At 64.8% G+C, this 19,441-nt stretch overlaps 1 protein-coding gene and 1 pseudogene across 2 annotated transcripts; both read left to right on the top strand.

Annotated features, from left to right (window-relative positions):
* Positions 1–1,293: 1,293 nt before the first annotated feature.
* On the top strand, positions 1,294–3,523 carry LOC131273120 (left-right determination factor 2-like; annotated as a pseudogene).
* A 3,341-nt stretch (positions 3,524–6,864) lies between these two features.
* Positions 6,865–10,700, top strand: PYCR2 (pyrroline-5-carboxylate reductase 2). 2 transcript variants are annotated; one of them, XM_058309362.2, is made up of 7 exons: positions 6,865–7,034; positions 7,212–7,282; positions 8,027–8,206; positions 8,314–8,535; positions 8,999–9,091; positions 9,217–9,380; positions 9,815–10,700. In XM_058309362.2, exons 1-7 carry the CDS (start codon positions 6,968–6,970, stop codon positions 9,978–9,980), a joined length of 963 nt encoding a protein of 320 aa, XP_058165345.1. In that variant the 5' UTR covers positions 6,865–6,967; the 3' UTR covers positions 9,981–10,700. The 2 variants fall into 2 exon arrangements, with proteins under 2 accessions (XP_058165345.1, XP_058165346.1); XM_058309363.2 differs by having other exon boundaries at positions 6,876–7,034; positions 8,317–8,535.
* The last annotated feature ends 8,741 nt before the right edge of the window (positions 10,701–19,441 follow it).

Here is a 19,441-nt window from a genome sequence, read left to right as displayed (position 1 = left end):
GGGGGCAGGAGGGCCTCGGGGGCAGGAGCGGGCCTGGGGGCAGGAGGGGGCCTGGGGGGCAGGAGTGGGTCTGGGGGCAGGAGTGGGCCTGGGGGCAGGAGTGGGCCTGGGGGCAGGAGGGCCTGGGGGGCAGGAGGCCTGGGGGGCAGGAGTGGGCCTGGGGGGCAGGAGGGCCTGGGGGGCAGGAGGGCCTGGGGGCAGGAGGGCCTGGGGGCAGGAGGGTCTGGGGGCAGGAGTGGGCCTGGGGGCAGGAGGGCCTGGGGGCAGGAGGGTCTGGGGGCAGGAGGGCCTGGGGGGCAGGAGGGCCTGGGGGGCAGGAGTGGGTCTGGGGGCAGGAGTGGGTCTGGGGCAGGAGGTGGGGTCTGGGGGCAGGAGGGCCTGGGGGGCAGGAGGGCCTGGGGGGCAGGAGTGGGCCTGGGGGCAGGAGGGCCTGGGGGGCAGGAGGGCCTGGGGGGCAGGAGTGGGCCTGGGGGCAGGAGGGCCTGGGGGCAGGAGGGCCTGGGGGGCAGGAGTGGGCCTGGGGGCAGGAGGGCCTGGGGGGCAGGAGGGCCTGGGGGGCAGGAGGTGGGCCTGGGGTGCAGGAGGGCCTGGGGGCAGGAGGGCCTGGGGCAGGAGGGGGCCTGGGGGGCAGGAGGGTCTGGGGGCAGGAGGGCCTGGGGGCAGGAGGGCCTGGGGGCAGGAGAGTCTGGGGGCAGGAGGGCCTGGGGGCAGGAGGGCCTGGGGGCAGGAGGGTCTGGGGGGCAGGAGGGCCTGGGGGGCAGGAGGGTCTGGGGGGCAGGAGGGCCTGCGGACTGAAGCTGGGAAGCACCACCAGGCGGCTCCGTGGACGAGCCCACACAGGGCAGCACGGGCGGAAGGCGGACGCTCTCCTTCCCTCCTCAGGGAGCAAACCTGGCTCAGGGCGGCCCCTGGAGCGTTAAGAGGCTCAAACCGCGGGGCGAGGGGCCTCCCCAGCGCGCCTTCTGCTCTGCCTGGAGACGGGGTAAGGCCAGGCCAATTCAACAAGCACCAACAATGAGCTGAGCCCAGGGCTGTGTGGCAGCCGGCGGCCCTCCTGCCCTTTCTGGGCCGCCCACCCCCAGCTCCTGGGCCGCCCAGGAGGCCCGGGGGATGGGACCTCCCCGCCCCTGCTCCCCCATCCCCCCCTGCCCCTGCCCCCCCTAATCCCTCCCTCCCCCCTCCCCCCCCCCGTCCCCCGGCCCCACGCACGCCCGACCAGGGAGCTATAAAGCTGGCCCGGCCTGGCTCCCGCTCGCCCGCTGGACAGAAGCCGCCCCTGCCCCCGACAGCAGCATGCCGCCCCTGTGGCTCTGCTGGGCGCTCTGGGCGCTTCCCCTGGCCGGCCCCGCAGCGGCCCTGACCGAGGAGCAGGTCCTGCGCAGCCTGCTGCGGCAGCTGCAGCTCAGCCAGGTGCCCGCCCCGGGCAAGGCCGAGGCGGGGGAGCCGGACATCCCTGCGCACGTGAGGGCCCAGTACGTGGCCCTGCTGCAGCGCAGCCACAGGGCCCACTCCCGCGGGAAGAGGTTCAGCCAGAGCTTCCGAGGTGAGGCCCCCACCCTGCTGCACCCGGCCCCGGGGGGCTGAGACAGGGGCCCTGGCCTGCCGCGTCCAGGGGACCCGGCCCTGCCACATCCAGGGGGGCTGCGGGCCCAAGCGGGGCAGGACCCTGGGCTCCTGCTGTGCACGCAGGGCCCGGCCCCCAACCCCCCCGTCCCAGGAGGACGTCCAGAGCCCAGCGTTGGGGGGCGGGGGGAGAGGAAGCAGGGCCTGTGGAGCAGGGGTGGGGCTGGAGCCCGGCCTCCAGAGGTCACCTCTGCCCTTTCTGAGGCCTGGACGGAGGCTGTGGCCAGGTCTTGGCTGCCTGCTAGGATGCAGAGCACCAGGGAGCCTCTGTGCCTGGAAAAGCCTCTGGGGGCCTGGGACACGCCGAGGGGCAGTGCCGGGCACTCGGCCACGGCTGGCACCGCCCGGGCGCCCACAGCAGCCCCTGATGCCCGCCCGCACACGTCTTCTCAGTGTCCAGAGCCAGGCTGGTCCCGACAGGGCACGACCCCACCCCAGCCTCCGGGCTGCCCCCTCCTGCCAGGGCAGATGCTACCAGCCCAGGCCCAGGGCCCCCAGCACCCGGAAACGGGCAGGTGGTCTCTCCCGCCCGCCGGCCTGCGCGGGCCGGGGGCCCTGCTGACCCCGCCCTGTCGGCAGAGGTGGCGGCCGGTTCCTGGCGTCCGAGGCCTCCGCGCACCTGCTGGCGTTCGGCATGGAGCGGCGGCTGCCCCCCAACAGCGAGCTGGTGCACGCCGCGCTGCGCCTCTTCCAGGAGCCGGTGCCCAGGGCCGCGCTCCGCAGGCACGAGCGGCTCTTCCCGCCGCAGCTCCCGGGCCCGCGTCACCGTCGAGTGGCTTGCGCGTCCGCGACGACGGCTCCAACCGCACCTCCCTGGTCGACTCCAGGTGGGGGGCGCGGGGGTCGGGGCTGGGGCTGCGGGTATCTGGGCTGGGGGGATGTGGGGGAGGAGGCAGGGGGTGGGGCTGGGGGGATCTGAGGGAGGAGGCAGGGGGAGGAGGGGCCAAGGTGGGGCCCGGGCGGGGCCCGGGGCGCCCCCCTGCCCGCCGCCCTCACCGCGGGCGTCCGCTCCGGCCCAGGCTGGTGTCCGCGCACGAGAGCGGCTGGAAGGCCTTCGACGTGACCGAGGCCGTGGCCTTCTGGCAGCAGCTGGGCCGGCCCCGGCAGCCGCTGCTGCTGCGCGTGTCGGTGCAGAGGGAGCGGCCCGGCCCGCCCGCCCCCGGCGCCCCCCAGCTGGTGCGCTTCGCCCCCCAGGCGCCGTCGGGGGGGCCCCGCGAGCCGCAGCTGGAGCTGCACACGCTGGACCTGAAGGACTACGGGTAGGAGGGGGGCCCCCTCCCCGCTTTGCAGCCGTCTCGGGCTGGGGGCTGGGGCAGCCCCTCCCCCCCGCCGACCCCCAGCTCCGGGCCTCCGCGCTGCACGGGGGGGGGGGGGGGGGGGGGGGGCGGCGGGCTCCTCTTCACCCTTGCCCACGAACTGGCGCGGTCAGACCCTCCTGAGCGGGGTCCGCGCCCTCCTGCCCTCGCCCGCCAGCCCCCCGACCCGAGCCCGCGCCCCGCGCCCCAGCCGCCCTCTGACCCGCGCCCCTTGCCCGCAGAGCCCAGGGCGACTGTGACCCCGCGGCGCCCGCCGAGGGCGCGCGCTGCTGCCGCCGGGAGGTCTTCGTCGACCTGCAGGGCGTGAGGTGGGCCGAGCACTGGGTCCTGGAGCCCCCGGGCTTCCTGGCCTACGAGTGCGCGGGCGCCTGCCGGCAGCCCCCGGGCGCGCTGGCCTTCCCGCGGCCGTTCCTGGGCCCGCGGCAGTGCGTGGGCCTCGGAGACGGCGGCGCTGCCCGTGATCGTCAGCGTCCAGGAGGGAGGCGGGGCCCAGGCCGCAGGTGGTCAGCCTGCCCAACATGCGGGTGCAGAGGTGCAGCTGCGCCTCGGACGGCGCGCCCGTGCCCCGGAGGCTGGCGCCCTAGCGGCCTGGCCCGCGTCGCGCCCCGCGGGGTGCGGGTCTCCGTTTCAAGCTCGTCGGCGCCTCCCGCATCTAGCGCCGGGTTCACCTTCGCCCTTTCCTTCGTGTCCTGCGCTCGCTTCCCTCGCCCTCCCTAAGCACTTGAATGCAGCTCGGGGCGCTGAGCTCGAGGAGGAAATCCTGGCCTCTAACCGAGGTTACGGCTGGACAGATGGGGGTTCTGTTCTCTGGCATATTCTCAACAGAAAACGCGCGGACCCCTCTGATGGGAATCGGGGAACAGACCTGACTTATTCCCTTCACGATGAACTGCCTTAGGGAGAATGACCACCAAAGACCGCCCCCCCACGTGGACTCGGGCTGAACCTTGGCCCTGGGTCCCCCTCCGCGGTCCTGAGTCAGTGCTGGGAGGGAGGGTGAGGGGCGTCTGGCCTGCGCCGCGGAGGAGCGGGGATCCAGCCCCCTGGGTTCTGGAGCTGGTGGGCCGCCGTTTCCTCCGGGGAAGGAGCAGGACTTGAAGTCCAGCTCGAGGCTCCTCAGCTTTCCTGTTCCTGCCGGCACTGAGCGCCGGGTGTGCACACGTAGGCCCTGTCCCCGGTGTTTTAAGAGAACGTAGCACCAGAAACCACATGTACTCATATTATTTTATTTAGCAAAAACAACTGTATGTAGATAATCTGCGGAAATAAAAGTGATGTTTCACTGCCTGTTTCCAGGACCCTTTAAAGGGAAGAAAGTGTAATGGGAAAGAAGAGCAACATGATAATTTAAAAACAGGGTGAGCAAGGACCCCCTGCCAGGGGGCACAGCCGGCTGCAATGACTACGTTTAGATTAGGCACAAAGGCAGGTATTCATTCCATCCATTAAGAGAGTAAGGGGAGCTGGATGTGGCTCAAGTGATTGGGCTCCCGCCTACCACCTGGGAGGCCCCAGGTTCAGTTCCCAGTGCCTCCTGCAGAAGGTAAACTGGCATGCAGGCATGGCAAGCTGATGCAACAAAGAGACACAAAGAGGAAAGACAACGTGAGACATAAGAAACCAGGGAGCTGAGGTGGCTGAAGCAGTTGAGCATCTCCCTCCCACATGGTTTGGTTCCTGGTGCCTCCTAAAGAGCAGATGAGCAGACACAGAGGGCACCCAGCGAATGGACACAGAGAACAGACAGTGAATGGACACAGAGAGCAGGCAGCAACCACAAACAATGGGGGGGGGGGCAAATAAGTAAAATAAATATTAAAAAAAAAAAAAGGATTGCACACCTAAAAGACAGAAGTAAAAAGTACAGGTGATTGACCTGGGATAAGCTAAGGAGGGTGGTGCAAAGTCCAGGATTAGGTGGGGAAACTGGTATGGAATTTGGAAATATGAGGAGACAGGAAAGTATTGAGGATTTCAAAACGATTGTCCTTGGAATCTCCAGCTCCCTGGACCCCCCACGCAGCCTGGGCCAGGGTTACCCGTGCCTGGCCTGGGCCAAAGTTCCTTTGCTGTCCCTCTTATTTTGCCTGCCCTGGCTAGGGGTCAGTTGAGCCTGTGGGATTTGTAGTCCTATTCTTAGTTCACCCACTCCTGGAATCTGATAAAAGAAACATCTCATGCAGTTTAGGGTTTCACAGCTTTATTGGGTGATTCATGAATCTGGCAGCATCCATTCAGAGAGGAGAAGGAAGTTCTACACTGAGATGGAAGGGGGGAGCTCACATGGGGGTGACGGTGAGAAGGGAGGAAATGTTCTGATTGGTTGATACTAAGTTTCCATTTTACATGGGGATCTTACAAAATGGGGAGCAGATATACATTATCTAGTATGGTATGCTTGTCCATTCTGATAAACTATCTCTGCTGGATGGAAACTAGTGGTCAGCAACCTGATATAGGGTGTGTTGCATTTTCTCTAAAAACCCCTGCAGGTTTTTGTCTTCTGGACAAGCCCTTCTCAGAAAGGGGTCTTCTCTTGGAAATGCCCCATGTCAGACCACCGTTTTTAATTTACTTAACACACCATGGAACCCAGAAACCTCACTCCTAGGGATCCATGCTAAGGAAATAATCAGGCAAATATTTCGTTACAGTAACATGAAGAACTTTCAAAATGGGCTCCAGTTTCACCTCATGGGAACAGAGAATCTTTTTCCCCACTGAGATGGCTCCCTCGTTTGCTCACTGCTTTTGCTTGTCTGTGTTGTTTTTGTTTTTTTTTAGGAGTTATTGGAACTGAACCCAGGACCTCCCATGTGGGAGGGGACACTCAGCTGCTGGAGCCACATCTGTTCCCCCAGACGTTTGTCTTCTGTTCACAGCTATAGCCCCAGAACCTGTTTACCAGGCGTAATAAATCCCTGTAGAATGAATTAATATACCTGAATAGTGTTGTTTGGGAGAATGGTTAAGAAGATTGCATGCAGTACAGTCACATAATGGAACGCTAAGTAGTTGTTAAAAATCTTTCCAGTGTCTTCCGTAATGTTGCAGAATGCTTATATCTAGTATAGAAATATTCAAAATTTTAACTTTCTTATTTTCACTTCTATATTTTCCAAATATTGCTCAATAATTTTGCCAACTTTTTATCAGAAAAAGTTACGTAAGTATTATTTTGCAAAACAGAAACTCTTTGGCTCTCATATCTGAGGTGCAGAAACCGAGGACCTGGCGCTTGCCCAGGAATTTGATTTTTCGAGCATCACCTAACGGAAATGTCAGCACAAGGCCCCGGTCTGCGGAGAGCGTGCGGGTGGAAGGGAAGGGCCGCGGGAAAGCTGGAAGAGGCCGCGGGGGCCCCAGGGCGCGCTCCTCCCGGCGCCCCGCGACCCCCCGCGACCCCCGCGCTGCGGAGCGGTCTCAGAGCAGCGGCGGCAGAGGGGCCTGCACCGGGGCCGGCCTGGGCGGGGCCCGTCCGCTCGCCATCGCGGAGCCCACGGCCCGCACGTCCCCGCGGGAGCCCGAGAGCCTCAGGCGCCTCCTCTCGGCGAAGAGGAAGCGGCCCCGGCCCGGGCCCGCCTCGACCCCGGGGCGACCTCGGCCTCGCGGTGGGCGGGGCGGAGCGGGGCGGGGAGGCGGGCGCGCAGCCCCGGGCCGGCCGCGGATTGGCCCGCACGAGCTCCTGGCCGGCCGCGGATTGGCCCGCCCGAGCTCCTGGCCGGCCGCGGATTGGCCCGCCCGAGCTCCTGGCCGGCCGCGGATTGGTCCGCCCGAGCTCCTCCCCGCGGGTTGTCCCGCCCATCGAGCCGTTACAGCCTACCAGGAGAGCGGAGGGGGAGGGGGCGGGCACACGGCTCGGCTCCTGCCGCGGATTGGCCCGCGCCGCGCCCCGGCCGCCGATTGGCTGTCGGACGCCTGGGCCCGCGGCGGGCGCGGCTGGGGGTGGCGTCCGGGGCCTCGAGCTCGCGTCGGGGGCCGTGGGAGCCCCGGGAGCGCCCCTCCGCGGGCCGCGCGTCCCGGCCACCATGAGCGTGGGCTTCCTGGGCGCCGGGCAGCTGGCCTGCTCGCTGGCGCGGGGCTTCACGGCCGCAGGTGCGGGCCGGGGCCCCCGCCGGGGCCTGGCCGCGTGGCGAGGACCTCGCGGCTGGCGGGCGGGCGGGCGCGGGGCCGCTGGGGCCGCGGGGCAGTGCGCGGCGGCGGCTGTGGGCCTTGCCCGCCCGGGGAGCCCTGCGGAGGCGGGTGCGCCCTGACCCCCCGGCCCGCCCGCAGGCATCCTGTCCGCGCACAAGATAATCGCGAGCTCCCCGGAGATGGACCTGCCCACGGTGTCCGCGCTCAGGGTAGGTGGGCGCGAGGCGCCCGGGGAGGCCGGGGAGCGGGGCGGCCCGAGGGCCGAGCCCTGCAGGCCGGAGGCCGTGGCCGCCCGCCGGCGCCGACCAGCGTGGGGCCCTCGGACCCCGGTTCCCGGCCGGGCTGTGCGGAAAGCACCTGCGAGAGCACGTAGCGCGTGTCCCGGTGACCCCCAGCGAGGGCTGCGCGGCCCTGACGCACTCAGCCGCCCAGGCAGGGTTTCCTCGCTTGTAAGGTGGAGGCAACGGCTGCCCTAGGGAGAGCGTGCTGGGGAGGAACCTGGCGAGTTAGCGCCTTTCCTCTAAATCATAATAGCCCGGATCTTTCCCCCAGACCTGGGTGGTGAGAGTGGCTGGCTAACGAGGCCGGTGCCCGGGCGTCGCGGAGGACAGGCTGGTGCTGCTAACTGGCCGCCCTGCAGTCCTGGAGGGAAGGGGTCCTGTGGTGACCCCTGACCACAGAGAGGCCTTGTGGCCTGCTGGACAGGTGGCCAGGCTGGGAGAGGGCCTGACCCCCTCCGCTCTTGCCCGCCAGGTGCTAGCAGTTCACCTGCTTTGCCTGTGCCGCTTCCATCCACAGAGCCACCTTATCCGGCAGAGGGGTTCCTTGGTGGGGTGGGAGGCAGCCCCTGCCTGCTTTCCGTGAGGACGCTCGTCACCCAGCGCCTGTGCTGAGGGGCCCCGGGCTTGGCAGGGGAGGGGCAGGTGGCACGGCGAGCCCGCGCTCTTCCGCAGAAGATGGGCGTGAACCTGACGCGCAGCAACAAGGAGACGGTGCGGCACAGCGACGTGCTCTTCCTGGCCGTGAAGCCCCACATCATCCCCTTCATCCTGGACGAGATCGGGGCTGACGTCAAGGACAGGCACATTGTGGTCTCCTGTGCAGCCGGAGTCACCATCAGCTCCGTGGAGAAGGTGCCCGCTCGGCCCCGATGCCCCGGGTGTGGCCGGGGGCCCAGGGGCAGCTCGCTGGGTCAGGAGGGCGCCGTGCCTGACTGCTCGCGCGGCGCTCTCTCGCCCAGAAGCTGATGGCGTTCCAGCCGGCCCCCAAGGTCATCCGCTGCATGACCAACACGCCCGTGATGGTGCGCGAGGGCGCCACAGTGTACGCCACGGGCACCCACGCCCTGGTGGAGGACGGCCGGCTCCTGGAGCAGCTCATGAGCAGCGTGGGCTTCTGCACGGAAGTGGAGGAGGACCTCATCGACGCCGTCACCGGGCTCAGCGGCAGTGGCCCCGCCTACGTGAGGCCTCGCCCTCCCGCGGCCCTTCTGGGACCTGGGACAGGGGTTGCCGGGGACAGTGGGGGGGGCGGGGCGGGAGAGAAGAGAGGAAGGGCAGGACTGGGGGTGGGGGGAAGAGGACGGGAGTGGAGAGGACAGGCAGGGACTGCAGGGTGAGGAGTGGAGAGGATGGCGGAGGGAGTGGAGTGGACAGTGGACGGGGGACAGGAGAGGATGGGGGGGAGAGTGGAGATGAGGAGAGGAGAGGATGGGGGGAGTGGAGAGAATGAGGGAGAGAAGAGAAGAGGACAGGGAGTGCAGAGGAGGGGGAAAAGGAGAGGACGGGGTGGGGGCGTGGAGAGGATGAGGGGGGAGAGGACGGGCGGGCTGCTGGGGGGACGGGTGTTGCCCCCTCTGGGCGAGGTTGGCCCTGGACGGGAGGAAGCAGCCTGGCTGCCCCCGGGGCTCACCGAGGTCCCTGCAGGCGTTCATGGCCCTGGAAGCGCTGGCCGACGGTGGGGTGAAGATGGGCCTTCCGCGGCGCCTGGCGGTCCGCCTGGGGGCCCAGGCCTTGCTGGTCAGTGTCTCCGTCCCCTGGGTGTGGGGTGGGGGCTCTTGAGGGGAGCTGGGCTAGGGCGGGGCAGCCGCGGGCCTGGGGGAGCCTGTCCCGAGGTCCGCCCGCAGCGTCCTCTCTGGCCGCAGGGAGCTGCCAAGATGCTGCTGGACTCGGAGCAGCACCCGGGCCAGCTCAAAGACAACGTCTGCTCCCCCGGGGGGGCCACCATCCACGCCCTGCACTTCCTGGAGAGCGGCGGCTTCCGCTCGCTGCTCATCAACGCCGTGGAGGCCTCCTGCGTGCGAACGCGGTGCGTCCAGCTCGCTTTCCCTCCCCCCAGGCCCCCGCTGCCAGCTGCCCCTGGCCCCGGGCGGTGCCCTCTCTGGGACCTGCAGGGCTCGTGGGTCCCATTTACAGGGGTGGGGCCCGTGCTGCTAGCGACCACTGTTCCTTAGCGCTTGTAGCCGAGAGTTCGCAGCCTCAGGACTTAATTCTCACCGCGGTTTGGTAGCGGCGGTCACTTGTGGTTTATGGATCAGAGAGTGGGGTCTCAGAGACAGACGGTTTGCCCAGTAGGTGATGGAGGCAGGTGCAGCCTCGAGCGCCTGCCGGGTGGGGCAAACCCAGCGTGGCTAGACGGCACTGCTGGAGGCCCGGGCAGCGTTCGGTTGGGGGCTGGGAGAGCCTTCCGGAAGCCCTGACTCTGGGATTTGTCCTCCCCTCCAACCCTGCGCCTGTCCGCAGAGAGCTGCAGTCCATGGCTGACCAGGAGAAGGTCTCCCCGGCCGCCCTCAAGAAGACCCTGCTGGACCGAGTGAAGCTGGAGTCCCCCACTGTGTCCACACTGGCCCCCGCCGGCCCGGGCAAGCTCCTCACCAGAAGCCCGGCCCTGGGGGCCAGGAAGGACTGAGGCGGCCTCGGGCCCTGGCGGTGAACCGCCTAGAGTCTGCTCCGCGCTGCGCAGTCTCACTGCCCGGCTAGACCGCACAGTCCTGCTTCCTCCCCACCTCACGCTGGGAGCCGCTCGGGGCTTGGGTGCTGGCAGCCAGTTGTAACCTGCCCACCTCCCACGGGGTGCAGAGACGGGCGGCGGAGGCCTTCACCGCGGGCTGTCCAGGGGGAGCCCAGGCGGGTCAGCCACGACCCCATGTCGGGCTTTTCCCTCTTAACTCGAAAGTGGAAAAGGATCACGCGTCTTAGAATTGTCGCAGCGACTCGGAAGCGGGCCAGGCGAGAGCGTGCGTGGGCTCCTCAGGGCTGCGGGACAGCGCCGCACACAGGTGGTGAGAGCGCTGCCCTTTGCCTCGTTCTGGGAGCTGCAGGCCTGAGGGCACGGTGTTGGCGGGGGCTCGGGGAGGGACGCCTTCCTGGCCCCTTCGGCTTCCTGCTTGCCACTGCACCCCAGCCTCTGCTCGGCCGGCACGGCCACCTCTGCGTCCCTTCCTCCTCTCCAAGGTCTCCAGTCAGGTCACTCTGCCCTCAGTGTGACCTTAGCTAGCCCTGCCTGCTCTGAGCCTGTTTCCGCGTACAGGGCAGGGAAGGACAGCCCAGCTGTGACAGCTTGTAGTAAACTCTGGCTCTACAGGTGCTGCTACATTTAGGCATTTTAATAAAGTTTATTTTTACCCTGTTTTTTAACTTTTTTATGCCTAATCTTACACCATTCACTCTTGAGAACTTGAGCCCTTGCCAGGTCCTCCCTGCTTCTGTGGGTGGGGGGTATTGTCTAAGGGTAAGAAATGGGGGGGCGGGGCTGAGGGGCCACGCTCAGGTACAGGGACCCCTGCCCTGTCACGACAGGCGGAGCTCGTGGAGAAGAGCAGGGCTGAGGGTCCTGAGTGGAGGGTGGGCCCGGCCCACAAACCAGACCCCCCGCCAGGCGCACGCCCAGGGAGGAACTCTTCCTCGCTTTGTTTCGTTGATGAGGATGTAGAGAAATTGGAATCCGCACACACTGGTGGGAATGTAAAATGGTGCATCACTTAGGAAAACAGTTTGGCAGTTTTTCAAAAAGTTAAATGCAGGTTACTACACGACTTGGCATTTCCACTTCTAGGTATCTACCCAAGAGAAATAACAGCAGGTGCTCACACAAAGACTTGCACATAATTTCCCATTGCAGCATTATTCCCAATAGCCAGGAAGTGGAAACAAACCGTGTGTCCACCTGGTGAATGAATGAACAGAACTTGGTCAATCTGTACTGTGGAATACTCACAAAAACCAACAAAGGACTGACACATTGTACGACATGGGGGCCGTGCTAATGGAAGGCCAGACACAAAGGTCACATGGTCTGATACAACTTATATGAAACATCCAGGAAAAGCCAATCTATGGAGACAGAAATAGTGGAAATGGGGAGTGACCACCAGTGGACAAGAGGTTTCCGTTTGGAGTAATGGGGATAATTTACAATAATAATGCAGGGATGGTTGTGCAACTGTAAGTAACCATTGAACTATATACTTAAAATGGGTGAATTTGGGAAGCAGATGTGGCTCAAGTGATAAGGCCTTTGCCTACCATATGGGAGGACCTGGGTTCAATCCCTGGGGACTCCTGGTGAAGAAGAGAAAGTGCCTGCGTGGTAAACCAATGCCCATGTGGTGAGCCAATGCCCTCGCGGTGAGCCAATGCCCATGTGGTGAGCCAATGCCCGTGTGGTGAGACAATGCCCGCGTGGTGAGACAATGCCCGTGTGGTGAGACAATGCCCGCGTGGTGAGACAATGCCCGCGTGGTGGGCCAATGCCCGTGCGGTGGGCCAATGCCCTCGCGGTGGGCCAATGCCCTTGCGGTGAGCCAATGCCCGTGCGGTGAGCCAATGCCCGTGTGGTGAGCCGAGTGCCTGCACGGTGAGCCAATGCCCACGTGGTGAGCCAATGCCCATGCGGTGAGCCGAGTGCCCGTGCGGTGAGCCAATGCCCGTGCGGTGAGCCAATGCCCATGCGGTGAGCCAATGCCCGTGCGGTGAGCCAAGTGAGGTGAGCCGAGTGCCCGTGCGGTGAGCCAGTGCCCGTGCGGTGAGCCAATGCCCGTGCGGTGAGCCGAGTGCCCATGCGGTGAGCTGAGTGCCCGCGCGGTGAGCCAATGCCCGTGCGGTGAGCCAATGCCCGTGTGGTGAGCCAGTGCCCGCGTGGTGAGCTGAGTGCCCGCGCGGTGAGCTGAGTGCCCGCGCGGTGAGCCAATGCCCATGCGGTGAGCCAATGCCCATGTGGTGAGCCAATGCCCGTGCAGTGAGCTGAGTGCCCACGCGGTGAGCCAATGCCCGTGCGGTGAGCCAGTGCCCATGCGGTGAGCCAATGCCCGTGCGGTGAGCTGAGTGCCCGCGCGGTGAGCCAATGCCCGTGCGGTGAGCCAATGCCCATGTGGTGAGCCAATGCCCGTGTGGTGAGCCAATGCCTGTGTGGTGAGCCGAGTGCCTGCACGGTGAGCCAATGCCCACGTGGTGAGCCAATGCATGTGCGGTGAGCCAATGCCCATGCGGGGAGCCAGTGCCCGTGTGGTGAGCCAATGCCCATGCGGTGAGCCAGTGCCCGTGCGGTGAGCCGAGTGCCCGTGCGGTGAGCCAGTGCCCGTGCGGTGAGCCAATGCCCGCGTGGTGAGCCAATGCCCGCGTGGTGAGCCAATGCCCGTGCGGTGAGACAGTGCCCGTGTGGTGAGCCAATGCCCGTGTGGTGAGCCGAGTGCCCGCGCAGCAAGCCGAGTGCCCGCGTGGTGAGCCGAGTGCCCGCACAGCGAGCCGAGTGCCCACACGAGTGCCCGCGTGGTGAGCCGAGTGCCCGCGCGGTGAGCCAATGCCCGTGCGGTGAGACAGTGCCCGTGTGGTGAGCCAATGCCCGTGTGGTGAGCCGAGTGCCCGCGCAGCAAGCCGAGTGCCCGCGTGGTGAGCCGAGTGCCCGCGCAGCAAGCCGAGTGCCCGCGTGGTGAGCCGAGTGCCCGCACAGCGAGCCGAGTGCCCACACGAGTGCCCGCGTGGTGAGCCGAGTGCCCGCGCGGTGAGCCAATGCCCGTGTGGTGAGCCGAGTGCCCGCGCAGCGAGCCGAGTGCCCACACGAGTGCCCGCGTGGTGAGCCGAGTGCCCGTGTGGTGAGCCAATGCCCGTGTGGTGAGCCGAGTGCCCGCGCAGCGAGCCGAGCGCCCACACGAGTGCCCGCGCGGTGAGCCAATGCCCGTGTGGTGAGCCGAGTGCCCGCGCAGCAAGCCGAGTGCCCGCGTGGTGAGCCGAGTGCCCGCGCAGCAAGCCGAGTGCCCACACGAGTGCTCGCGTGGTGAGCCGAGTGCCCGCGCGGTGAGCCAATGCCCGCGCAGCAAGCCGAGTGCCCGCGCAGCAAGCCGAGTGCCCGCGTGGTGAGCCGAGTGCCCGCGCGGTGAGCCGAGTGCCCGTGCGGTGAGCCAATGCCCATGCGGTGAGCCAGTGCCCGTGTGGTGAGCCAATGCCCATGCGGTGAGCCAATGCCCATGCGGTGAGCCAATGCCCGTGTGGTGAGCCAATGCCCGTGTGGTGAGCCAGTGCCCGTGCGGTGAGCCAGTGCCCGTGCGGTGAGCTGAGTGCCCGTGTGGTGAGCCAATGCCCGTGCGGTGAGCCAGTGCCCGCGTGGTGAGCTGAGTGCCCACGCGGTGAGCCAATGCCCGTGTGGTGAGCCAATGCCCGGGCGGTGAGCCAATGCCCGTGCGGTGAGACAGTGCCCGCGCGGTGAGCCGAGTGCCCGCATGGTGAGCCAAAGCCCGCGCGGTGAGCCAATGCCCGGGCGGTGAGCCAATGCCCGTGCGGTGAGACAGTGCCCGCGCGGTGAGCCGAGTGCCCGTGCGGTGAGCCAATGCCCGTGCGGTGAGCCAGTGCCCGTGCGGTGAGCCAGTGCCCGTGCGGTGAGCCAATGCCCATGCGGTGAGCCAATGCCGATGCGGTGAGCCAATGCCCATGCGGTGAGCCAATGCCCATGCGGTGAGCCAGTGCCCGTGCGGTGAGCTGAGTGCCCGTGCGGTGAGCCAGTGCCCATGCGGTGAGCCAATGCCCATGCGGTGAGCCAATGCCCGTGTGGTGAGCCAATGCCCGTGCGGTGAGCCGAGTGCCTGCACAAGTGAGTCACGCAGCAAGATGATGATGCAACAAAAGAGAGGTGAAGGGGAGAGTCAACGTGAAGCACAGCAGAGGCCAGGAACTGAGGGGGTGCCATTGACAGGGAACCTCGCTCCTCATCAGAGGTCCCCTGAATAGAATCTCAGTGAATCCTAGAGGAGAAAAATTAGAAGACAAAAAAGAGAAATAGATACAGAAGATCTCACAGCAAATGGACACAGCAAAAACAACAGGGCGAGGGTGGGGGCAGGGGGAAAATAAATCTTTAAAAAAGAAAGTCTCTGTTAAAAAAATGGGCGAATTTTATGGTATATAAATTAAACTCAGTAAAGCTTCGAAAAGAGGAAAGTTGCTCAAGTTTTAGTTCTCTAGGGAGCGGAGGTGCGAGGACTCAAGTCCAGGCCTGATGGAAGCCTGTCCCTCCTGCACTGGGCCTTCTGGGGAGCCATCCTGGACGGCAGGTGTCCCTCCTCTTCCTCGCCCCTACTTCCCACGAGACCCAAGATGGCCAGCACTCGCAGGCACTGGCTCCCCGTGCAGGCTAAGTCCACCAGCACAGCCACAGGAGGGCCAGTTAAACGCCAGGCTCGCCCAGGCTCCTGACCGTGGGTCCAGCCCAGCTCGGGCCAGTCCTCACCTGCCAGGGCCCTCTGCTCTTCATTTCTGAGTTTCAACCAGGCTTGGTCAAGGCCGGATTTGACCGAGTGTGTTGGCTGGAGCCGTGCACCCCAGGGAAACATTCCTTGAGCTTTTCCGTTCCTGTGCCTGTGGACCTGCGGAGGACAAGAGCTCTTGAAGGTGACACTTCGTGGGCGTGGCCCAGGTGCACCCGTGGGCTCTAATCTGGGTTACTGGAGCCCTTTACAAACCGGGAAAGCCAGAGAGCCACCGACAGAGCCGGAAGTCACCCGAGAAGCCAGCGGAGGCCACCGTGTGCTCTGCCGTGCGGCAGAAAAGCCAGGACCGAGGAAGGCCGGCGGCCAGCCCCGAGCGCCACCCTCCTCTGGGAGCATCGGCTGATGAAGCCTTGATTTTGAGGTTCTGGTTTCAAAACTGTGTGTCAGTAAAGTCCCGTTGTGTAAGCCAACTGCTTTCAGGCAGAGTATTTGATTTAGCAGCCAGGAAACTAGAGCACGGAGGGCGGCGTGGCCCGGTGTTTCTCCCGGGAGACGGAAGAGGCGAGTCACCCTACGCCGGCAGACAGGCACTCCCAGCCTCGGTTCCGGCTGCCCACCTGCTCAGGGCTGGCAACGCCCCGGGTGGGAAGAGGCAACCTCACCGTGGCAGCCCTGGACAGAGGCCAGAGGCTCCAAACACGTGTTCCTGCCCCACCAGGTGCCTGAACCTTCCGGAAAACTCCCCAACCCCCCACAAGCCTTTCAGAAGGAGCTGGCGCTTGGGTTCAGCCGAGCCTTTCAGCAAATATTTGCTGACCGCTCCCTCTGGCACGCGCCCTGCTGGCCTGAGCATCTGCAGGTCTGGGTCGCCCTGAGTCCCAGCAGGCGTGTGAAGAGAGGGTGGGAAGGCGGGCAGGGAGGCGAAGCGCCTTACCCTCCTCCTGGCACCGCAGTGCCCTAGAACTATTCACAAAGACACCAGAGAAACTCCTGGAGGCGCTGCCACGGCTGCCCTGGTGCGGCAGCGCACCGCGTGGCCACCGCGGCCGGAGTGTGCCTGCAGCCCCACGCTGCTCAGAGCGAGGGGCCGTCTTCCCAGCAGAGGGCAGGGGTGTCTGTGCCCCCGGCTCGTCCACTGAGCTCCCTTTCCATGCTCTGGGCTTCCTCTCCCATGGCCCATCACCTGCCTCCTGGGGGCCCTCGCCTGCCCCCCCCACTCTGCCTCTGGACACCCAGTAAATAGAGCTGAGCGGCAGGTGATGAGTGACAGCCCTCCGGGGGTGTCGGGGTGAGCCGCGTCCCGAGGGGCAGCTCGCAGCCTGTCCTCAGCGGGCACCTCTGCTGTTCAGACGTCCTTGTGCTCCCGCCACCACGATGGGCTCTGCACTGTCCCTCTGGGGTGCGCTGCCCTCCCCGGGGGCTGCTGGGACGTCCTCGGCTGTGGGCCTCTGAGGGTGACCTGCCATGTCCCACAGTGCAGGGACGGGCACCCGGAAGGGGTCGGGATAGAAATCAGCGTTGTGACAGTCGTCAATAGCAGGGAGTGTCTATCAGCGTCCTCCCCTCGGAAGTGAAAGTGACCGAGACGTGCGGTGGGCACAGCGGCAGCCCGCCACCGTTCCCAGGGGGTTTTCCTGTCACTTGAGGCACTTTGACGGCAAGTGGCCAGGAGAGCTGCCTCTGGATTAAAAATCACCCGTCAGTGTTCGCCCAGAGCGGGGAGTGTGCCGCAGCTGCACTTCCACCCTGGAGTCTAAGAGGTGCGCGCTAAACTGGAGTCGCAGTCCTAGACTCTTCTCAGTTAAACGATGACAAGACGGCCTTCCGCCGTGTTTCTGGTAACAGCAGCGGGCTGCGCTCTAACGCTCACGGCAGCGACTGCTCGGTCTAGAGTTCAAGTTTCGTTATTTCATGAAGGGGAGAGTCAACGCTTGCAGGAACTGCCGGCCCTCCTCCCGGGCGGCTGGCAGGTGAGGGCGCTGCCGAAACAGCGGCGCCCGAGCCGGCCTGTACGTCTCGCGGGGACGGCCCGCGCTGCTCTCACACATGACCTAGAGCGCGGACACTTCCTTAGTCAACCAGCCTGTGGGTCCCCCTCCGAGCCGGGGGCAGCCAGTGCGCGGGAGGCGCACGGTCTCATTTTATCTTGAACGTAGGGAAGACGATGCAGTGTTCATCTCCGCATTATACTGATGGGGAAACTGAGGCTTGGAGAGGCCAGGAGACAGCCAGGAAGGGGCAGCCTGGGGGACGGTCCAGCTGGGTCAGAAGGCGCGGCTTGCTTCCGCAGCCCTGACCCACCGAGCAGCCCCTCCCTGCGCCGTGGCACCCCTGCGGGGCCTGAGGAGGTGCTGAGAAACCGGACGCAGGTGGACGGCACTGCAGGGTCCCGGGGCCGGCGGCTGGGAAGGGACTGGAGAGACCGACGGGGCAGGTGGGCCCCGGGCAGCCTCATTCCAGGGGAGCCCTCGTTTCCAGGGGAGACCTGCACCAAGGCTGGAGAGTGACGCTTTACATTTTTCTGTTTTATGAAAGGATATATAACTGTTATTTCTATCTGCTCTTTGAATGGAGGGAAAGGAACAAGAAAGGAGAAATTATTGAGTTCCTTTTCAAAGTCGTGGCCCACATCTCCCAATATTTCTCCCTCTGCCCTAAGCAGACGTGGCTATCGATGCGGAGTGCCCATTCCCTTCCCAGACTGTCCACTGCCTGGTCACTCGCCCTCCTCCCTATTCACCCATCCATGGCCCTCCGCTGACTTGCTCTCGTCCTCTGCTCCCCACCCTCCCCATATCCCTCCAGTATCTGCTCACGTCTTCTCCTCTTTTCTGCTCCTCTGGAGACCATCTGTGCCCACGCTGTGCCCTTCCACACCCAGCCCTTCCTCAGTCCCTGGCACTCTGGACCTACACTGTCAGTTGTTTTCTCTTGAATGTAATACTTTGTGCTTTCCTAGCACTTTTTTTTTTTAAGATTTATTTTTTATTTCTCTCTCCTTCCTGCCCACTCCCCAGTTGTCTGCTGTGTCCATTCGCTGTGTGTTCTTCTGTGTCCGCATGTGTTCTTGTCAGCGGCACTGGAAATCTGTGTTTCTTTTTGTTGCGTCATCTTGCTGCATCAGCCCTCCGTGTGTGCGGCGCCATTCCTGTGCAGGCTGCACTTTCTTTCGTGCTGGGCGGCTCTCCTTACGGGGTGCACTCCTTGCGTGTGGGGCTCCCCTATGCGGGGACACCCCTGCGTGGCAGGGCACTCCTTGCGCGCATCAGCACTGCACATGGGCCAGCTCCACACAGGTCAAGGAGGCCCGGGGTTTGAACCCTGGACCTCCCATGTGGTGGGCGGATGCGCTATCCGTTGAGCCAAGCCTGCTTCCCTCCTGGCACTTTTGAACTGATGAGGCAGTGCTCATGGCCCCTGGGAGGCTCTGCAGTGCCCTGTAAAGCCCCCATCTCACGAAGGACCAGGACCGAAGCACGTGCCCCAGGCCCCTGGTTCCGTCTCCGGCCCAAGCCCTGCCCGCATTCCCCCCTCGGCTCACAGCTGCGCTCGAGGCCGGGGGGCAGCAGCGGTGCCTCCAGAAACCTTCCTATCGTGAAGCCCCCAGCAAGGCTCGTGTCTGGGCACCCACTGGGCACCCACTGCCCAGATGTGGAGGAAAGGCTGCTCTGCGCCGCGGGAGGGGCCAGGCACCCACCGCTTCGTCTGCAGGCCACCCGGGCGGCTGCAAATGGTTCGGGGCCCCCATGCGGCTGGCGGCCCAGGGCCAGCCTCCCGGGGTTCGGCATTCCCTGGACGAAGCCGCTGGGCTGCTGGCGGAGAGGAGAGCCCTGGCGCAGCCTCTGCCTTCTGCTCCTCGGCTCAAAGCCCTTCTCTGGCCCCTGACCCGAGCCCCTTCCCCTGGCCCCTGGGCAGAGCCAGGTAAGGGGTTACGGGGTGTCCGGCAGGAGGCAGGCTCTCACAGGCAGGGGGCGTTGGTTTCGCAGGGCGAGGGGTGCAGCTCGGAGGTTTCCCAGCACGGCCGGCCCGAGGGGCTGGTGCGGTGCCCCAGCCTGCTTCCCGGGCACCGCTGGCTGCTAGACCTCGCTCCGACGGGGCAGCGCCTTTTTATTTTTTCAAATTAAGGGAAACTAGCATTTATTGAGCTCTGTTTCCAACCTTATTACCATCAACTTTCCAAAATGTTTGCTCTGTTTGAACTCCAAGCCCACCTTACTAGGTGCCGCTTACCGGCTGGCTCGCCCCATTTCCTCACCTTTTCTGCAAAACGGGGCAGACGTCCACCTCCCACTCCACATCACGGAGGCAGACCCCGTGGCACTGCCCAGGCCACCACGTGGGCTCGGCACATGCTTTAGCTGCGGGTGTCAACTGCATAACGACCGGTTAATTTAGTTATTTAGTGCTTGCTGAGGGCTCATAAAGTACCAACGATTCAGTTCCAGGACCTTCGCTGTCTGAGACCTTCAGGGTGCGGCCTGGGGACAGGAGGCACCCGGGAAGGGGTGGAGGCAGAGGGAGAGGCTGGCCCCCGGCCTGTGGGGCTTCAAAGGGATGAGATGTAGGAAGCTCTTAGCTCAGTGAATTCGTACACATTTACCCATTCAGCCATTCATTCAGTTGTGCATTTATTAAGCACCCACTGTGTGCTAGACTCTGGAGCTCGAAGTAT

Source organism: Dasypus novemcinctus, chromosome 13 (assembly GCF_030445035.2).
Source record: "Dasypus novemcinctus isolate mDasNov1 chromosome 13, mDasNov1.1.hap2, whole genome shotgun sequence".
Lineage (NCBI taxonomy): Eukaryota > Metazoa > Chordata > Mammalia > Cingulata > Dasypodidae > Dasypus > Dasypus novemcinctus.
This window is presented reverse-complemented; position numbering and strand designations above follow the sequence as displayed.

What these genes read in the sequence shown, in the direction of transcription:
- PYCR2 (XM_058309362.2), top strand. Translation starts at nt 6,968, where the DNA reads ATGAGCGTGGGCTTCCTGGGCGCCGGGCAGCTGGCCTGCTCGCTGGCG. An exon ending in GCGGGGCTTCACGGCCGCAG is followed by an intron (nt 7,035 to 7,211) that starts GTGCGGGCCGGG and finishes GCCCGCCCGCAG; the next exon opens with GCATCCTGTCCGCGCACAAG. An exon ending in CCATCAGCTCCGTGGAGAAG is followed by an intron (nt 8,207 to 8,313) that starts GTGCCCGCTCGG and finishes TCTCTCGCCCAG; the next exon opens with AAGCTGATGGCGTTCCAGCC.